At 36.1% G+C, this 15,153-nt stretch overlaps 3 protein-coding genes across 3 annotated transcripts; 1 reads left to right on the plus strand and 2 right to left on the minus strand.

Annotated features, from left to right (window-relative positions):
* Positions 1–310: 310 nt before the first annotated feature.
* On the minus strand, positions 311–6,315 carry LOC138130677 (eIF-2-alpha kinase GCN2-like). Its single transcript, XM_069047282.1, has 12 exons — positions 5,985–6,315; positions 5,706–5,912; positions 5,203–5,653; positions 5,024–5,137; positions 4,715–4,847; positions 4,466–4,655; positions 4,285–4,415; positions 3,714–4,041; positions 3,467–3,664; positions 3,109–3,411; positions 2,826–2,974; positions 311–2,722 (listed from the first exon to the last, which is right to left on the minus strand). Exons 1-12 carry the CDS (start codon positions 6,126–6,128, stop codon positions 2,548–2,550), a joined length of 2,523 nt encoding a protein of 840 aa, XP_068903383.1. The 5' UTR covers positions 6,129–6,315; the 3' UTR covers positions 311–2,547.
* Positions 6,316–6,895: 580 nt separating this feature from the next.
* Positions 6,896–10,986, minus strand: LOC138130678 (eIF-2-alpha kinase GCN2-like). Its single transcript, XM_069047284.1, has 12 exons — positions 10,511–10,986; positions 10,229–10,435; positions 9,714–10,176; positions 9,541–9,654; positions 9,327–9,459; positions 9,057–9,270; positions 8,876–9,006; positions 8,249–8,576; positions 8,002–8,199; positions 7,648–7,950; positions 7,370–7,512; positions 6,896–7,222 (listed from the first exon to the last, which is right to left on the minus strand). Exons 1-12 carry the CDS (start codon positions 10,652–10,654, stop codon positions 7,093–7,095), a joined length of 2,508 nt encoding a protein of 835 aa, XP_068903385.1. The 5' UTR covers positions 10,655–10,986; the 3' UTR covers positions 6,896–7,092.
* A 1,718-nt stretch (positions 10,987–12,704) lies between these two features.
* On the plus strand, positions 12,705–15,026 carry LOC138132085 (isovaleryl-CoA dehydrogenase, mitochondrial). Its single transcript, XM_069049449.1, has 6 exons — positions 12,705–12,916; positions 13,245–13,371; positions 13,581–13,765; positions 14,077–14,589; positions 14,643–14,811; positions 14,858–15,026. Exons 1-6 carry the CDS (start codon positions 12,791–12,793, stop codon positions 14,989–14,991), a joined length of 1,254 nt encoding a protein of 417 aa, XP_068905550.1. The 5' UTR covers positions 12,705–12,790; the 3' UTR covers positions 14,992–15,026.
* The last annotated feature ends 127 nt before the right edge of the window (positions 15,027–15,153 follow it).

Consider the following 15,153-nt stretch of genomic DNA (forward strand, 5'->3'; position numbering starts at 1 on the left):
GCGGATGTTCATGTTTCAATTTATTAGAACTTTAAGAAGCGTCTCGTGCGGGATGGAATTAAGTTAAATTGGACTTTATGAATTTAAAATGTTTAACCACATTTTCGGTTTATTCACTTCCTGAAGATCCTGGGGTTTTAAGATTGTGCCGTATTTCGGATTCACCTGTATAAGGTAAAAGAGGGCGTATTCTGTAATTTTTAAAGGGGCGTTAAAATTTTAGCGAGCTAAATTTAATGACCCTCTAAATTTTAACGTTTTCGTTACAGAATCGACCCTATTGGGTTCAAATTCAGATAAAATACATATATTGGTTAAATTTGATTTTATTTGGGTTTTACATAACTCAACTGAATTTCATTTTTTCTAAATCGTTTAATAACAAGTCCAGCAATATTTGCGAAACTGTAACTGTACAAGACATATGTCAGGCCTCTCTTGGAATTTGCGAACTGTGTTTGGACTCCTGTTTTACAGCGGGATATTCAATTGCTTGAGTCGGTTCAACGGAGAGCAACTAGAGTGCCGTTTGGCAGAAGCGGACCCCAGTATACAGTCAGGCTTTCTTTGATGGGCATTCCGAGTCTGTCAGCTAGGCGTGTGAGAGGTGATCTCCTGGTAGTTTTTCGCGCCTTGTCCTCTGAACAATCCCCTATTAGGCATCTGTTTACTCTGCACGAAGGGGGTCGGAGCCATTCCACGATAAATGAAACCGTTTCAACAAAAAATGAATTTAGCTATTTTTGAAAATCGATTTGTTAATAATGTCACTTTGGATTTAAAATGTCCAAAATCACATTTGAATCTGAACGTTTAAATATTTTTTTTTTATTTAAATGAAAAAACACTTTCGTAATGAGAGCGCGTGCAAAAAGCTTCTAATTCGCATCAAAATCTACTAGCTGGTAGCTACTGTTTTCGGATATTTTGACATGTAACAAAAATGTTTTTGTGTCATACAATTAAGGCGTAATTGTTCAGTGTGTCTTTGTTACAAAGGTATGTATGCATATTTATTTACACAAGTTTACAAAAAAGTATGTTTTTCGTGTCCCGTCCGTCATGCAAAACTCAAAATAATTGAAAATAAACCATAATGTTCTTGAATCGGTTGTTGTTACTTTTATGTATTAAAGTAGAAGGACTGATATATGAAGAGGAACTATTTAAAAAAAATATATGGTGCCATTTGCGAACATTAGAGCACCATTTTTCCTGTCCCGTCCGTCATAAAATAAATAATAATGTGAAACATGTGATATCAAAATTACTCCTATAATAGTTTTTAGTTATTTACATTAACTTTTGCTACATTTTTTATTTTTCTATAAACGAAATCTGCCTAATAAATGGTTTATGCATATTTTTTGTACATATAGACAAAAATGGATGCAAAGAGGAAAGAAATATTCAAAAAACAAAATAAAAAGGCTTCGCGGCGATACTGACACAAGATTACATCAAGTAATAAGGGAGAAGGGTTTCTATAACATGACGCTCAAAGAAAGAGCAGGAGAAAGAGTTTAATTGAAGAGTAATGCTGTTTTATCGAACAAGAAAAGAATATCTGAAAGGGCTCGTAAAAGAAAAGTTCAGGAAAAAGTTGAAGAAAGCAGGAGGAAAAGTTGAAATTATCTGGTTCTCAGTTGTGTGCGTGCAAATGTCCTCAAACATTGAGTAAAGCCTTCAAAAAAGTTAAAAACCTTTTACCGACAAGTACTCATAAACAGAAAGTTTTCTTATTACGATTTTTCAATTTTGAACTTTGTTTATAAAATGAAGTACGAATTATTGTTATTTTTGTTCGTTTTGTAGTTAAAAGTACTTGTTTATTGTAATGGTTGGTAAAATAAAGTATATTAAAATTGAAAGTAATTATTGTCCCGTCCATCATGATTTAAAAAAATCAATAATTACTTATTCATTCACCATTTCTTAAACGTGACTGTTACATTTCATTGATTTAAAAATTACAACATCAGTGTAATATCAATTCTACTTGGTTTATTAATAATTTCGCATATTTTGTAGATAATACACTTAGAATTTATTTTAACATTTTGTTCATGTCCCGTCCGTCATTCAACTTTGCAATTAAAAAAAAAAACAAGTAAACAATAAAGGCAGTAAAACTTAGCAATAAAATGAATCATTGGATCACATTGAACAGTATTGTCGAATCTTGTTTCAATATAAGTACTAATTGATTAAAAAAAAAAAAAAATTTTGAATAAATGTTTCCGATTTGTCCCGTCCGTCATAATGGAATGGCTGGTCGCACACGTGGACACTCTTTGAAACTATTGAAGGACAGGTTTGTGACAACTGCAAGACAGTACTTTCTTACAAATAGGATTTTTGACCAATGGAATTCTCTTCCATCAGAGATTGTCAACTGTAAAACCGCTGATTCTTTTAAAGCAAAATATGACAGTCTCTTAAAGTCTAGACGACCAGATGGACCATAACGCTAAGCGCTGCCTGTACTGATAGCGCGGGCATAACAGGCTTCTGCCTCTGCCCGATCGCTGATTAATAATAAAAATATTAATAATAATAAAATAATAATAGTAACATTAATAACATTCTCCAGAGTGCCAGCGGGACAATGTCAACGACAGAATTGGTGCTTGGTAGACGTGGAGCGGAGAATTTCATAGACACGTAGTTTGAAAAATTTATATTTTCCAAGTTTCCTTTATATATTTCGGTCAAATAAGCCCTGGAAGAATTGAAATTTTTAAACATTTATTACTTCATGAGTTGTGAAATGTAATTTTTTATGGAAAATTTACAAATATCATAATTTGTTGAAAATTACTTACCCATTATTCACTGGGGTTTTATTAACACGATATATAATGCCCATATATTCTTCTTTTAAACAGATCACAATGGATGGGTCCCGATCAAGCAAAATAGAATATTTCATGATTTCAGATTTCAGATCTTGAGCCAACAGTTTTCTAAAGAGCTGAAACTCAAGTGTTTAATTTTTGTTGAAAAACTTGAACATTTTTGAAGAAATTAATAATATGCGAATCCTTTGGCAGTTTTCATTACCATAACAACATTCGGGACGTTTCTTGTTTTATAATTTTCACTTACAGGAATTGCCGTGCTCTTCTGCTGTGCAACAATTATGACATCCACACTCCGTATTATTTTATCAGACGAACTAGACGTTTGGAACAATGACAAAATATTTTCAACGTTAAATGAAATTTCGACGGCCGAGATCGTGAAGGATTTCTTGGTCCTTGATTTGTTCTTTCTGTTGATTCTCCTGATTTTTTTTTCAAATCGACCTCCTTTTGCCACGCACGTTTCATCTTTAATTATTTGAAATATTAACCCGGAAGGATATTTCTGGTTTACCAATAGAGGAACAAGAAAAATGTTTTCTGGATTCTGTAATTACAAAATGAGTGTCTTTCAAATATATCTACCAAAGAGTTGTACTAACGATGCCAAACTTATTCGCATTCCCCACCACGGATTTTAGTTGATCGAAAGCTCTATCAAGCTGACGGTTCCTGGTTCCCAAAATGTCGTACAACTCCTTTTGGGCGTTGATAAACTTGTATGGCTTCATCATTTTGTGAATGATGATTTTGACTTCTTCGCTGGGAAGCATTGAACTAAGTTCTTCTATGTGTATGTTCTGCAACAGCTTTTTAAAATTGTACTCGCATCGTGAAACCAATAATTACCGGTCTGTACATCATTAGGTTCATAAAGAGGGTGACGCTCTTTTGTATTATTTGGCAACGTTTCAGTACGGCCCAAAAAATTATGCCGTGGTTGACATAAAATATAACTCGATTTTTGTCGTTAGGAAAAATTTTATCGCATATTTCTTTGCCCATAGATAAAATTTCGGCATCGTTAACAAAATCGTTTTGTACGGGAGTGATTGATTGAAACAAACATTCTTGGTTTTCGGTCGGTGAGAAATATCCTTCCTCGAAAATTTTTCCCACAGAATATCTTCGCATTTCTTTAATTTTATTTGTGGCCGCGTAATAAGCAAATGCAATTCTGCAAAATTCCAACACAATTTGTGTTTTAGTTGTTGCAACATTATTTGCAAACCATAACTTCATTTTGTAATCTGTTAGCAAGTTGTTAATCAAAATCGACTTGCCACGATTTAGAGTTAAATAAAGAAAGATTTATCTACATAAAAAAGATGAATTTTGAATAATTTTTGTGACTCAAAATTAAATTTCAAAAAAAACAGCGGTTCTCAAAATGCTGTAGCTAACAATCATTTTTTGCTACCTTGAAGTATTCGATATTGAGGTGGAATTTCCGCGCGTGTTCATCAAAGTGGTCAGTTGATCGGAATGGTCACTGAAGCATGGCAAGAATGTCGGCATCGGAATGTTTCGTCCTCCGTGAAGCTCAAAAATCTGAAATTTAAGGTTGGCAAACGCAATTTTTAGAGTTCTTGACGAAATACCTTGACGGCGGTATTTAGAAAAAATGTTGTCAAATCTATTATTCGATCCGTATTCGATTTCAAACCTTTCTCAAACATTCGGACCTCTTGAATCATTTCTCCAAGTTCGATTTTGTATTTTTCTGAATTTAGAATTTTCAGTATTTGTTCGCAAGTGGGTCTCTTGTTGTTGTCCGTTTCAAGAAGACTCCTGAAATTTATTCACGGAAAGTTCAAAAATTGCCGATAATGAATGCCATTGGGGTTTACTTGATAAGACATTTTTTCTTGTTGCTGTTTCCTGGAAAAGTGATTGTTTTCAAGCACTGCGATGTGAGAGGAAACGTTTTTGATTTCTCCATTTGGGTCATTGGTTTCGAACACATTTCAAAATAAGTTACACCTGAAATTTTGAACACACTGAAAGTAAAGACAGGACGCCATCTCGTTGTTTTAGGGAATTACATATTTTTGCACAGCATACTCAGACATTCGATCTCTATCTACTGATTACTTATCAAGAGTAAGTATGTATTACAAAGTGTCTTTTGTTGTGTTACTATTTTTAAAACCTCGTACCTAAACTGTAAATATCTGCTTTTGTGTTGAACGATTTTCTGTTGCACAGTTCTGGAGCTATGTATACTGACGTGCCGCACACAGCTGTCAATGAACCGGATGGTAATTCACCATCTGAAAAGATGTTTTTTTATATATTTTTTAACTTTCTGCTTTGTAAATCTCCGCTCACTACATACTTTCCATTTTGTTGTCCAAGGAAACCTGTTTTGACAATCCAAAATCTCCAATTTTGATAACATCGTTGGATGTTAAGAAAATATTCTCCGGTTTGAGGTCACGATGGACGATGTTGTTATGGTGTATGTAAGAGAGACCCTCGCAGATTTCCTTAAAATATTTTGTCAGCTTGTCCTCTTCCAAACAAAGATTCTCGTCGATGGCATTTCTTAAATTGCGTTTGTCGCAGAGTTCCATGTGAATGAATAGATATTTCACTTCTTTGTACCCATCACTCTCATCAGTAAAACTGATTCGAACTGAGTTTTCTACGTTTTCAACGTCTTTTTCTTCTTCGTCGTCGGTCCCAAAAGATTCGTCGTCGTCGAAATCATTGTCATCTTCAATAGCTTCCTCGTTACTGGAAATGTACCCTTGATCTGACAGCCTTCCAATTTCCGAAGTCAGTGACTACGAATAAATGAAAATTAGTCCGAAATTTGAGACAGCAAGGCTTAAATACTTCTCCGGAGCCAGACTTGAACTTTTCGTATTCCGAAATCGGTATCTGCGCCGTTTCGACCCACGAGTTGAAATACCTGACGATATTTTTGTGGTCAAACTTTGACAACGTTTCTGCTTCACGTCGAAATTTCCCCACATCGTCCATGTTGGATTGGAATTTGATAATCTTTATGGCAAATTCTTTATCATCCGACTTACGTTTAGCCTGTCCGTGAAAAATGACCATTGACGATACCAAAAATGATGATATAGTATTTCGCATTTGTTGCCTTTTTACCTTATAAATATTTCCAAATCCCCCTTTGCCCAGGGATTCCCCCACGACAAAGTCCTGTTTTAATTTCGTCACACACTTGGCGGGGCAAACACTGTCCACGTCGCTGGTTGTACTGAAGAGTCTTGAAACTGCCCGATTGAACATATTTAGACATCAATATTATATCCACTTTTTGACAATAAATAATTTAGGTGAGGCCAGTAACACATCCTAGTTGATAATGATAACGAAAGTAAATTATCAGACATCGTCGCTAAATCGATTGCGTTAGCAAATAAGTTCAGATTATTTCAGTGAATAACACAGTTATGTGCTACATCTGATAACGAACCATTTTTGGTTTGTTGAAATCTGGACCGTACTGTACTATTCTATGTAGATTACGTTGACACTAGCAGGAATAAGGTAGCATCCAAATACATGCATATGTATTTGAAAAATGTAGGTACTATGGCGGCCAAAAAATTTTAGCCGTTACTATCTTGACATTCGCGTAAAATGTAAATAAACCTTTAGGAATCGTAACCCCACTTTCGGTTCTTGTCATTTTGACGTGCATATTGTTATTCTGCGAATCAATTTAAACTGCTTAAAGCTCAAATATGTATTCCAAAAATCCGACATGAATGAACAAAATTAGAGCAGTCGTACATAGATAACCAGAGGTAAACGTTCTGTGTAGTAAAAAATGACAAAATAATTTCAAGTTTTGAAATTTACCACCCAAAAAATGCCAATCATAATCATAATGACAATAAAGCATGGATGACATTTTTTTTAAATGACAGAAAATGGCCGCCGTACTACGAAGTAAAGTTTTCACCTTAGAATATTAAAAAATAAATCATCTTTTAGAACGTTAGTAAAATTGACAGTTGCATTTGAGATTTAAAAGGTGAAAGAAACAAAACTTGTTTTAGAATAATATATTGAAAACTATGTAAACACAGTTAAAAAAAACAACTTTCTTCAATTTATTTATTTAAAAATTAGTGCGTCCACTTCGTTTTTTGCAACTCGACCATTGTATTTTAATGAGATGACAAATTTAACTTTTTCTAACTTCCACATGGTTCAACTGAATTTTACTTATTTTTAAAAACTCTTATTAACAGTCTCCTGACCGGCTCCTGATCAAAGGATTGGTAATTGGCAGACGTGGTGTCGAAACTTGCCTTGACGTGACCTCAGAAAAATTAATATTTTCTAAGTTACCAGCGTAGATAGGAGTCAAAATTCTGGAAAATTGAAATTTGATAAAATTTATGTACAGACAATAGGTACCGCAAAACAAATACATAATTATTTAACCACTTCCGAAATGTATTACTTTTTTAACGAAAAATTGATAAAAGATATTGACTAATTCGTGGAATTTTACTTACTTTTTACCTGGAGTGTTATTAACATGATATATGATGCCCTTATATTCTTCTACTAAACGGACCAAAATGGATGGACCCTGATCAAGTGCGAAATTTTTCTTAATTTCACATCTTACTTTCTGATCCAACAATTTCCTATACACCTGAAACGCATGAGTTTAATTTCTGTTGGAAACTTTGAAATTTTTTTGAGAAATTAATAATGTGATGTGGGATATTTTGGCAGTTTTCATTACCATAACAGGAACGGCGTTTCTAGTTTTATAATGTTTACTTACAGGAATTGCCATGCTCTTCTGCTGTGCAAAAATTACGACATCCATACCGCGTGTTATTTCATCAGACAAACTGGACGTTTGAAACAATGACAAAATACTTTCAACGTTAAATGAAATTTCGACGGCCGAAATCGTGAAGGATTTCTTGGACCTTGATTTGTTCTTTCTGTTGAATCTCCTGATTATATTTTCAAATCGACCTCCTTTTGCCACGCACGTTTCATCTTTAATTATTTGAAATATTAAACCGGAAGGATATTTCTGGTTTACCAATAGAGGAACAAGAAAAATATTTTCTGGATTCTGCAATTACAAAATGAGTGTCTTTCAAATATATGAAAAAGTCGTACTAACGATGCCAAACTTATTCGCATTCTCCACCACGGATTTTAGTTGATCGAAAGCTCTAACAAGCTGAGCGTTCCTGGTTCCCAAAATATCGTAGAACTCCTTTTCGGCGTTGATAATCTTGTATGACTTCATCATTTTGTGAATGATGATTTTGACTTCTTCGCTGGGAAGCATTGAACTAAGTTCTTCTATGTCTATGTTCTGCAACAGCTTTTTAAAATTGTACTCGCATCGTGAAACCAATAATTACCGGCCTGTTCATCATTAGGTTCATAAAGAGGGTGACGCTCTTTTGTGTTATTTGGCAACGTTTCAGTACGGCCCAAAAAATTATGCCGTGGTTGACATAAAATCTAATTTGGTTTTTGTCGTCAGGAAAAAATTTATCGCATATTTCTTTGCCCGTAAATAAAATTTCGGCATCGTTAACAAAATCGTTTGGTTCAGGACTGATTGATTGGAATATGCATTCTTGGGTTTCGGTCGGTGAGAAATATCCTTCCTCGAAAATTTTTCCCACTGAATATCTTCGCATTTCTGTAATTTTCTTTGTGGCCGCGTAATAAGCAAATGCAATTCTGCAGGAAATGAACGGGACGATAAAAATACCTTTATATAAGTTAACAGTAAAAATTTTCCGGCACAATTTGTGTTTTAGTTGTTGCAACATAATTGAAAACGATAACTTTTTGAAAACATTATTTTGTAAACTATTGTTAATTACAATTGACGATTTAGAGTTACACAAAAAAATAGGAGTATGAAATTTGGAATTGTTATTGTGACTCATTTAAATTTTTTTTGTTTTGTCATTATATGTATAACTTTAACAACAGCGGTTCTCAAAATGGTGTAGCGAACATTCTATTTTTTCTACCTTGAAGTATTCGATATTGCGGTGGGATTTCCGCGCGTGTTTAACAAAGTGGTCAGCTGATCGGAATGATCGCTGAAGGATGGCAAGAATGTCGGCATCGGAATGTTTCGTCCTCCGTGAAGCTCAAAAATCTGAAATTTAACGTTGCCAAACGCATTTGTTACAGTTCTTGACGAAATACCTTGACTGCCGTGTTTAGCAAAAATGTTGTTAAATCTATTTTCTGATCAGTATTCGACTTCAAACCTTTTTCAAACATTCGAATTTCCTGAAAAGGAATTTTTCCACTTTGCCGAATCATTTCTTTGAGTTCGCTTTTGTATTTGTCCGAATTTAGAATTTTCAATATTTGCTCGCAAGTGGGTCTCTTGTTGTTGTCCGTTTCAAGAAGACTCCTGAAATTTATTCACGGAGAGTTCAGAAATCGCTAATGAATGCCATTGGGGCTTACTTGATAAGAAATTTTTTCTTGTTGCTGTTTCCTGGAAAAGTAATTGTTTTTAAGCGCTGCGATGTAAGAGGAAACGTTTTTGATTTCTCCATGTGGGTCATTGGTCTCGAACACATTTCAAAATACGTTACACCTGAAAATTTAAACACACTTAAAGTGTGACTTTAGACTTTTTAGACGAGTGTTTCAATTTTAAAAATCTAAATAGGCATACCCAAGCTGTACATATCTGCTTTTATGTTGAACGATTTTCTGTTGTACAATTCTGGAGCTATGTATACTGACGTGCCGCATACTGCTGTCAATGAACCGGATGGTAATTCACCATCTGAAAAAATGTTTTTTTTAAATATATTTCAACTTTGTTCTTTGTAAATCTCCGCTCACTGTGCAGACTTTCCATTTTGTTGTCCAAGGAAACTTGTTTTGACAATCCAAAATCTCCAATTTTGATAACATCGTTGGATGTTAAGAAAATATTCTCCGGTTTGAGGTCACGATGGACGATGTTGTTCTGGTGTATGTAAGAGAGACCCTCGCAGATTTCTTTGAAATATTTTGTCAACTTGTCCTCTTCCAAACAAAGATTCTCGTCGATGGCATTTCTTAAATTGCGTTTGTCGCAGAGCTCCATGTGAATGAATAGATATTTCACTTCTTTGTACTCATCACTCCCATCAGTAAAAACTACTGGAACTGAATTTTCCACGTACTCCTCAACGTCTTTTTCTTCTTCGTCGTCGGTCCAGAAAGATTCGTCGTCATCGAAATCGTTGTCATCTTCAACAGCTTCCCCGTTATTGTAAATGTAGCCTTGATCTGCCAGTCTTCTAATTTCGGAAGTCAGTGACTACGAATAAATGAAAATTAGTCCGAAATTTTAGACAGCAACGATTTAATACTTCTTCGGTGTCAGACTTGAATTTTTCGTATTCCGAAATTGGGATCTGCGCCGTTTCGACCCACGAGTTGACATACCGGACGATATTTTTGTGGTCGAACTTTGACAACGTTTCTGCTTCACGTCGAAATTTCCCCACATCGTCCATGTTGGATTGGAACTTGATAATCTTTATGGCAAATTCTTTATTGTCCGACTTACGTTTAGCCTGTCGGTGAAAAATGACCATTGGCGATACCAAACATTATAATATTTGATTACTTCGCATTTGTTTCATTTTTACCTTGTAAATATTTCCAAATCCCCCTTTGCCCAGGGATTCCCCCACGACAAAGTCCCGTTTTAATTTTGTCACGCATTTGGCGGGACAAACACTGTCCACGTCGCTGGTTGTACTGAAAAGTCTTGAAACTGTCCGATTGAACATCTTCAGATCCCAATATTATCCACTTTTTCGACAATTAATAGTTTTGATGTTGCCTACACTAACCACTTGTCACTAATGAATAATGATAATAACCATAAACAAACATTTTGTTGGCTGACTTCTCTACTCTACATATTGTATATCTATTGTATTCTTCATAAATTATGATTATTCATTCGGGGCATAGCACAATTGAAAATGAGCAGGTCTAAAACACCACTTCAGTAATTTTCAGCATATTTCTTTTGTTCTTGACAAAACTGACAACATTTGCCGATAATAGACCCGGCAAAGTACATTCACTTGCAAGTTATTTTTAGAACTGATAAAGTGACGCTTGCACTGTTAAATCGCGCTAAAAACAAATTTAATTTTTCAACTTGCTATAATAATAATAATTAATTCCGACATAAAGTCCATTCATTTTGTATTCAACTTTTCAAGGTCAAATAATTTAAATTTTGGCTCTGTAATTATGTTTTGTAAATAGTGACATGCATCTAACGAACATACCTAATGTGATTTAGCAATGCTCAATTCAACGTTTACGGTGTTTACCTGCATGTCATTATTTACAAAACATAATTACAGAGCCAAAAAATAAAATTATTTGACCTTGAAAAGTTCAATACAAAATGAATGGACTTTACCACTTTCAATCAACCACTGACATTGCAGAATGTAGGGTGAAATTCAAATACATCACAATATGTAAACCATAGAATCTTCAATAAGTGAATAAACCGAAAATGTGGCTAAACATTTTAAATTCATAAAGTCAAGCTCTAATAAACCGAAACATGAATGGCCGCAAAAACGCTTTCAAAACAGAGAGTGACAAAACCTTACTATGAATGAAATAGCCGAAAAACATTTTAAATACACAGCCGAAAAAACATGTAAGAAAACTGAGAGTGAAAACCAAGTGAAAGGAAAAGTCAAAGTGTGTACTGTGATTTCTACTACACGCCTGTGCCCTTCGATGTAGATTTTCGCGAACCCTTGCAAAACTTGCTCCATCGTCCCGGATTTGTGCTGCTGAGTATGGGTGTTGTGACAATTAAAAACTCCGTGACGTGTAAAACCCCATCGACCAATCGTTTGGTTGCAATGCTTGCCCCCGGAGAACATTACAGGGGTGCAACTCTTGCGACATACCACAAACTGAGAAACCTGAAAATCACGGACTAACTGCCGGGTCGTTGCTAGTTTGGAGGGATATGTGGTACTTGCATGATGGATAGGTCGTAATGGACCAATTATGGCCAGCTCGTTCACCGGACCTAAACCCCTGTGACTTTTTTTTATGAGGCCACTTAAAACAAATTGTGTAGGATACTCCAGTTAACACCGTCGAAAAATTAACTGTTCGTGTGAATAATGCTGCCGAGTCAATTCAACAAAATTCCGACATGTTGGTGAGAACTCAAGCTTCATGGCTCGAAGGGTGCCCTTCGAAATGACGCCCTCCGTTATCAATGCACGCTTGCACAAGCCCGTCTTTTCGAGCATTTAATTTAAAGATTTGTGCCCTTGATCAAGTGTGGTGCGTAAGTTCAAAGTCACTCTTACTGCCAATAAAGAATTGGTTTTTGCTTGATTATCTAATTTTTTCTCTCCTTTCGCTTTTAAAGTACGCGCGGACACATTGGCGGGTACCAGAATTCACAATCAAACCTCTTAATTAAAATTTTATCTGGGTTTAAAAAGATTTTTCGAAAAAATGGTAAATAGAAGAGTAATTTGTAAATTTTCTAAACGCATTTTAATAACAGTATGTAGGTAATAACTATTTTTATAAAGCGTTGAACTCCGTAAAACACTTGGTTATCATATTGAAATGAAAGTTTCATTAACAGAAATTGCCATGAAGTTAATAGCACTTTGGAAAATTTATTTTTATTCTACTAGTTAGAATACAGAGTCTTTGGCTCGTTTCCAATCTGTAGTGAAGACATTTCTGTGAACGGTTTGTTTCAGTGATCAAGATGTATTATTTGTTGCCTACGCTTTCGCTAAAAACACGTTCCTAATGAAGCAATAAAAACAACCTTGATAAATATGTTATCATCATTACTTCAATAGTAAAGATCAAATCGTTTGTTAATAGTATTCGAAGCCCCAAAACACAACAGAATGGCTTACAGATTAACCTCTCTTTTACGAAATTTGCCCAAAATAAGTGCAGTTAATTCAAGAGCAATTTCGCAATATTATCCGATAGATGAACACATATTCGGCCTCAGCGACGAACAAATTCAGGTAATTCACGTTTTTGTTTACTCAAAAAACAGTTCGATAACCCACAACACAGTCGGTGCAAAGCGAATTTCCAAGTTGGGTACGTCGACTTAACCTCTTTCCTTTTTCTCCAACGAAATCTTGAACTTGAACTCCGTCGAACGCGACGGGCCACGCACATTTTACTATAATTTGGCCTCGTTCTGTTGTGAATATTTTGAATTTGGCGCTATTTGTTTGTCCGCGATTCGAAAGCGTTTCCATGACAACCATATAAACAAATTGACGTATCGTAACTAGATGTAGCGTATTTTGAAAATCCAGTGCAATTTTTTTTTGTGAATTCCAGCTGAGAGATACCATTTTCAACTTCGTCCAGAAAGAGTTGGCACCAAAAGCGGGCGAAATCGACAAGAAAAACAACTTCGACGATTTGAGAACTTTCTGGAGGAAACTCGGAGATCTCGGCACTCTGGGTGAGCAATTTTGACATCATTCTGTTAACTTTGATCCACAGAATCCTCACAAACGCTTTTTGGCTAATCTTCAACGATATTGTGTTGATACACGTATTGTTATTAATTGGACGATTATGATAACGGATTTATTTTTACATTTTATCGCGTTAATATTCGGCAATAACATCAACGACAACGTTGCTTAATCGGTCTAATTTTAATTGAAGGAATCACAGCCAACACCGAGTATGGGGGCACGGGAGGGTCGTATCTTGATCACGTGGTCGTCATGGAGGAAATATCCAGGGCTTGTGGGGCAGTAGCGTTAAGTTACGGGGCCCACTCTAATCTCTGTGTCAACCAGATCAATCGTAATGGTACAGAGGCCCAGAAACAAAAGTACTTACCAAAGGTATTATTAAAGTGGGAGGGATCATTGGGAGTCCTTAGGCACAGAGACCAGAAATGAAAGAAGTGGCCATTTTCTTTTTTTATTAAGTAATACAAAAAAGTTGTTTTTACTTCGATCAAGGTGAATATTTTCGAATTTAAAGATAAAGGTTTTTTAAATCGATTTTTGTTACCCCCAATGGAGAAGAAATATTTTGAAAATTACTCAAAAAAAATCATCTTTTTGAAAACAATTGACACTTCATTATTTTCTGGTTCGAGACAGTTGCATGTTGTCTATCTAATTGTTGTTATTATTTTGCGCACGCACAGTTGTGTTCTGGGGAACACATCGGCGCCTTGGCCATGTCGGAGCCCAATTCCGGTTCCGACGTGGTGTCCATGAAGCTCCGCGCCGAAAAGAAGGGTGACTTCTACGTCCTCAACGGCAACAAGTTCTGGATCACTAACGGCCCAGACGCCGACGTCCTGGTCGTCTACGCCGTGACCGACCCCACCGCCAAGAAGCCCCAGCACGGCATCTCCGCCTTCATCGTCGAGAAGAACTTTCCAGGGTTCAAAGCAGGGCCCAAGCTGGACAAGCTGGGCATCAGGGGTTCCAACACCTCCGAACTGATCTTCGAAGATTGCAGAGTGCCAAAGGAGAACCTGCTCGGGATGGAGAACAAGGGAGTGTACGTGTTGATGAGCGGTCTGGATCTGGAGAGGTTAGTCTTGGCGGGGGGGCCGCTGGGACTGATGCAAGCCTCCTGCGACATCGCCTTCTCCTACGCGCACGTTAGAAAGCAGTTCAACTCGAGGATAGGGGAGTTCCAGCTGATTCAAGTGAACACGAACGTTCGTTTTCGTGATGTTTGTTTTAATTTAATTTGTCGCAGGGGAAGATGGCGGATATGTACACCACGTTAGGGGCTTGTCGAAGTTACGTGTACAACGTGGCCAAAGCTTGTGACAACAAAAAAGTCAACAGTAAAGACTGCGCCGGTGTCATCCTTTACTGTGCCGAAAAAGCGACCCAGGTGGCGCTGGACGCGATACAAATCTTAGGTGAGTTTTTTTTATCTGTTTTTGTTTTGTACGAGAGGTTTTGCAGGTGGCAATGGTTACATCAACGATTATCCGACCGGAAGATTGTTGAGGGATGCGAAGTTGTACGAAATTGGCGCCGGAACTTCAGAAATTCGAAGACTGCTCATCGGAAGGGCAATAAACTCTGAATACTCGTAATGTTTTTCTACAAAAATATAATTTTTTTTATTGTTGCAAGAAGTCATTAGAAAATACCCGTTTTCGAACCGAACGATGCAAAAAAAAATAATTAGGAATTCGGGTAAGTGGAAAATCTTTTTGTTGGAAGTCGACAATAATGTTCTTCTCAACAAGTACAGA

The sequence above is a fragment of the Tenebrio molitor genome, chromosome 5 (assembly GCF_963966145.1).
Source record: "Tenebrio molitor chromosome 5, icTenMoli1.1, whole genome shotgun sequence".
NCBI classification, from domain to species: domain Eukaryota; kingdom Metazoa; phylum Arthropoda; class Insecta; order Coleoptera; family Tenebrionidae; genus Tenebrio; species Tenebrio molitor.

Bases quoted from the DNA above. Each gene is read 5' to 3' on its own strand.
- LOC138130677 (XM_069047282.1), bottom strand. From the start codon at position 6,128: ATGTTCAATCGGGCAGTTTCAAGACTCTTCAGTACAACCAGCGACGTG. The intron at 3,665-3,713 runs GTAATTATTGGT...AAGCTGTTGCAG, and splicing joins ACCTAATGATGTACAGACCG to AACATACACATAGAAGAACT. The intron at 3,412-3,466 runs GTTAGTACAACT...TTGTAATTACAG, and splicing joins ATGCGAATAAGTTTGGCATC to AATCCAGAAAACATTTTTCT.
- LOC138130678 (XM_069047284.1), bottom strand. From the start codon at position 10,654: ATGTTCAATCGGACAGTTTCAAGACTTTTCAGTACAACCAGCGACGTG. The intron at 9,007-9,056 runs GTATTTCGTCAA...GTTAAATTTCAG, and splicing joins TGCTAAACACGGCAGTCAAG to ATTTTTGAGCTTCACGGAGG. The intron at 8,577-8,875 runs GTAGAAAAAATA...CATTTCCTGCAG, and splicing joins GCAATATCGAATACTTCAAG to AATTGCATTTGCTTATTACG.
- LOC138132085 (XM_069049449.1), top strand. From the start codon at position 12,791: ATGGCTTACAGATTAACCTCTCTTTTACGAAATTTGCCCAAAATAAGT. The intron at 14,590-14,642 runs GTGAACACGAAC...AATTTGTCGCAG, and splicing joins GGGAGTTCCAGCTGATTCAA to GGGAAGATGGCGGATATGTA. The intron at 14,812-14,857 runs GTGAGTTTTTTT...GAGGTTTTGCAG, and splicing joins GGACGCGATACAAATCTTAG to GTGGCAATGGTTACATCAAC.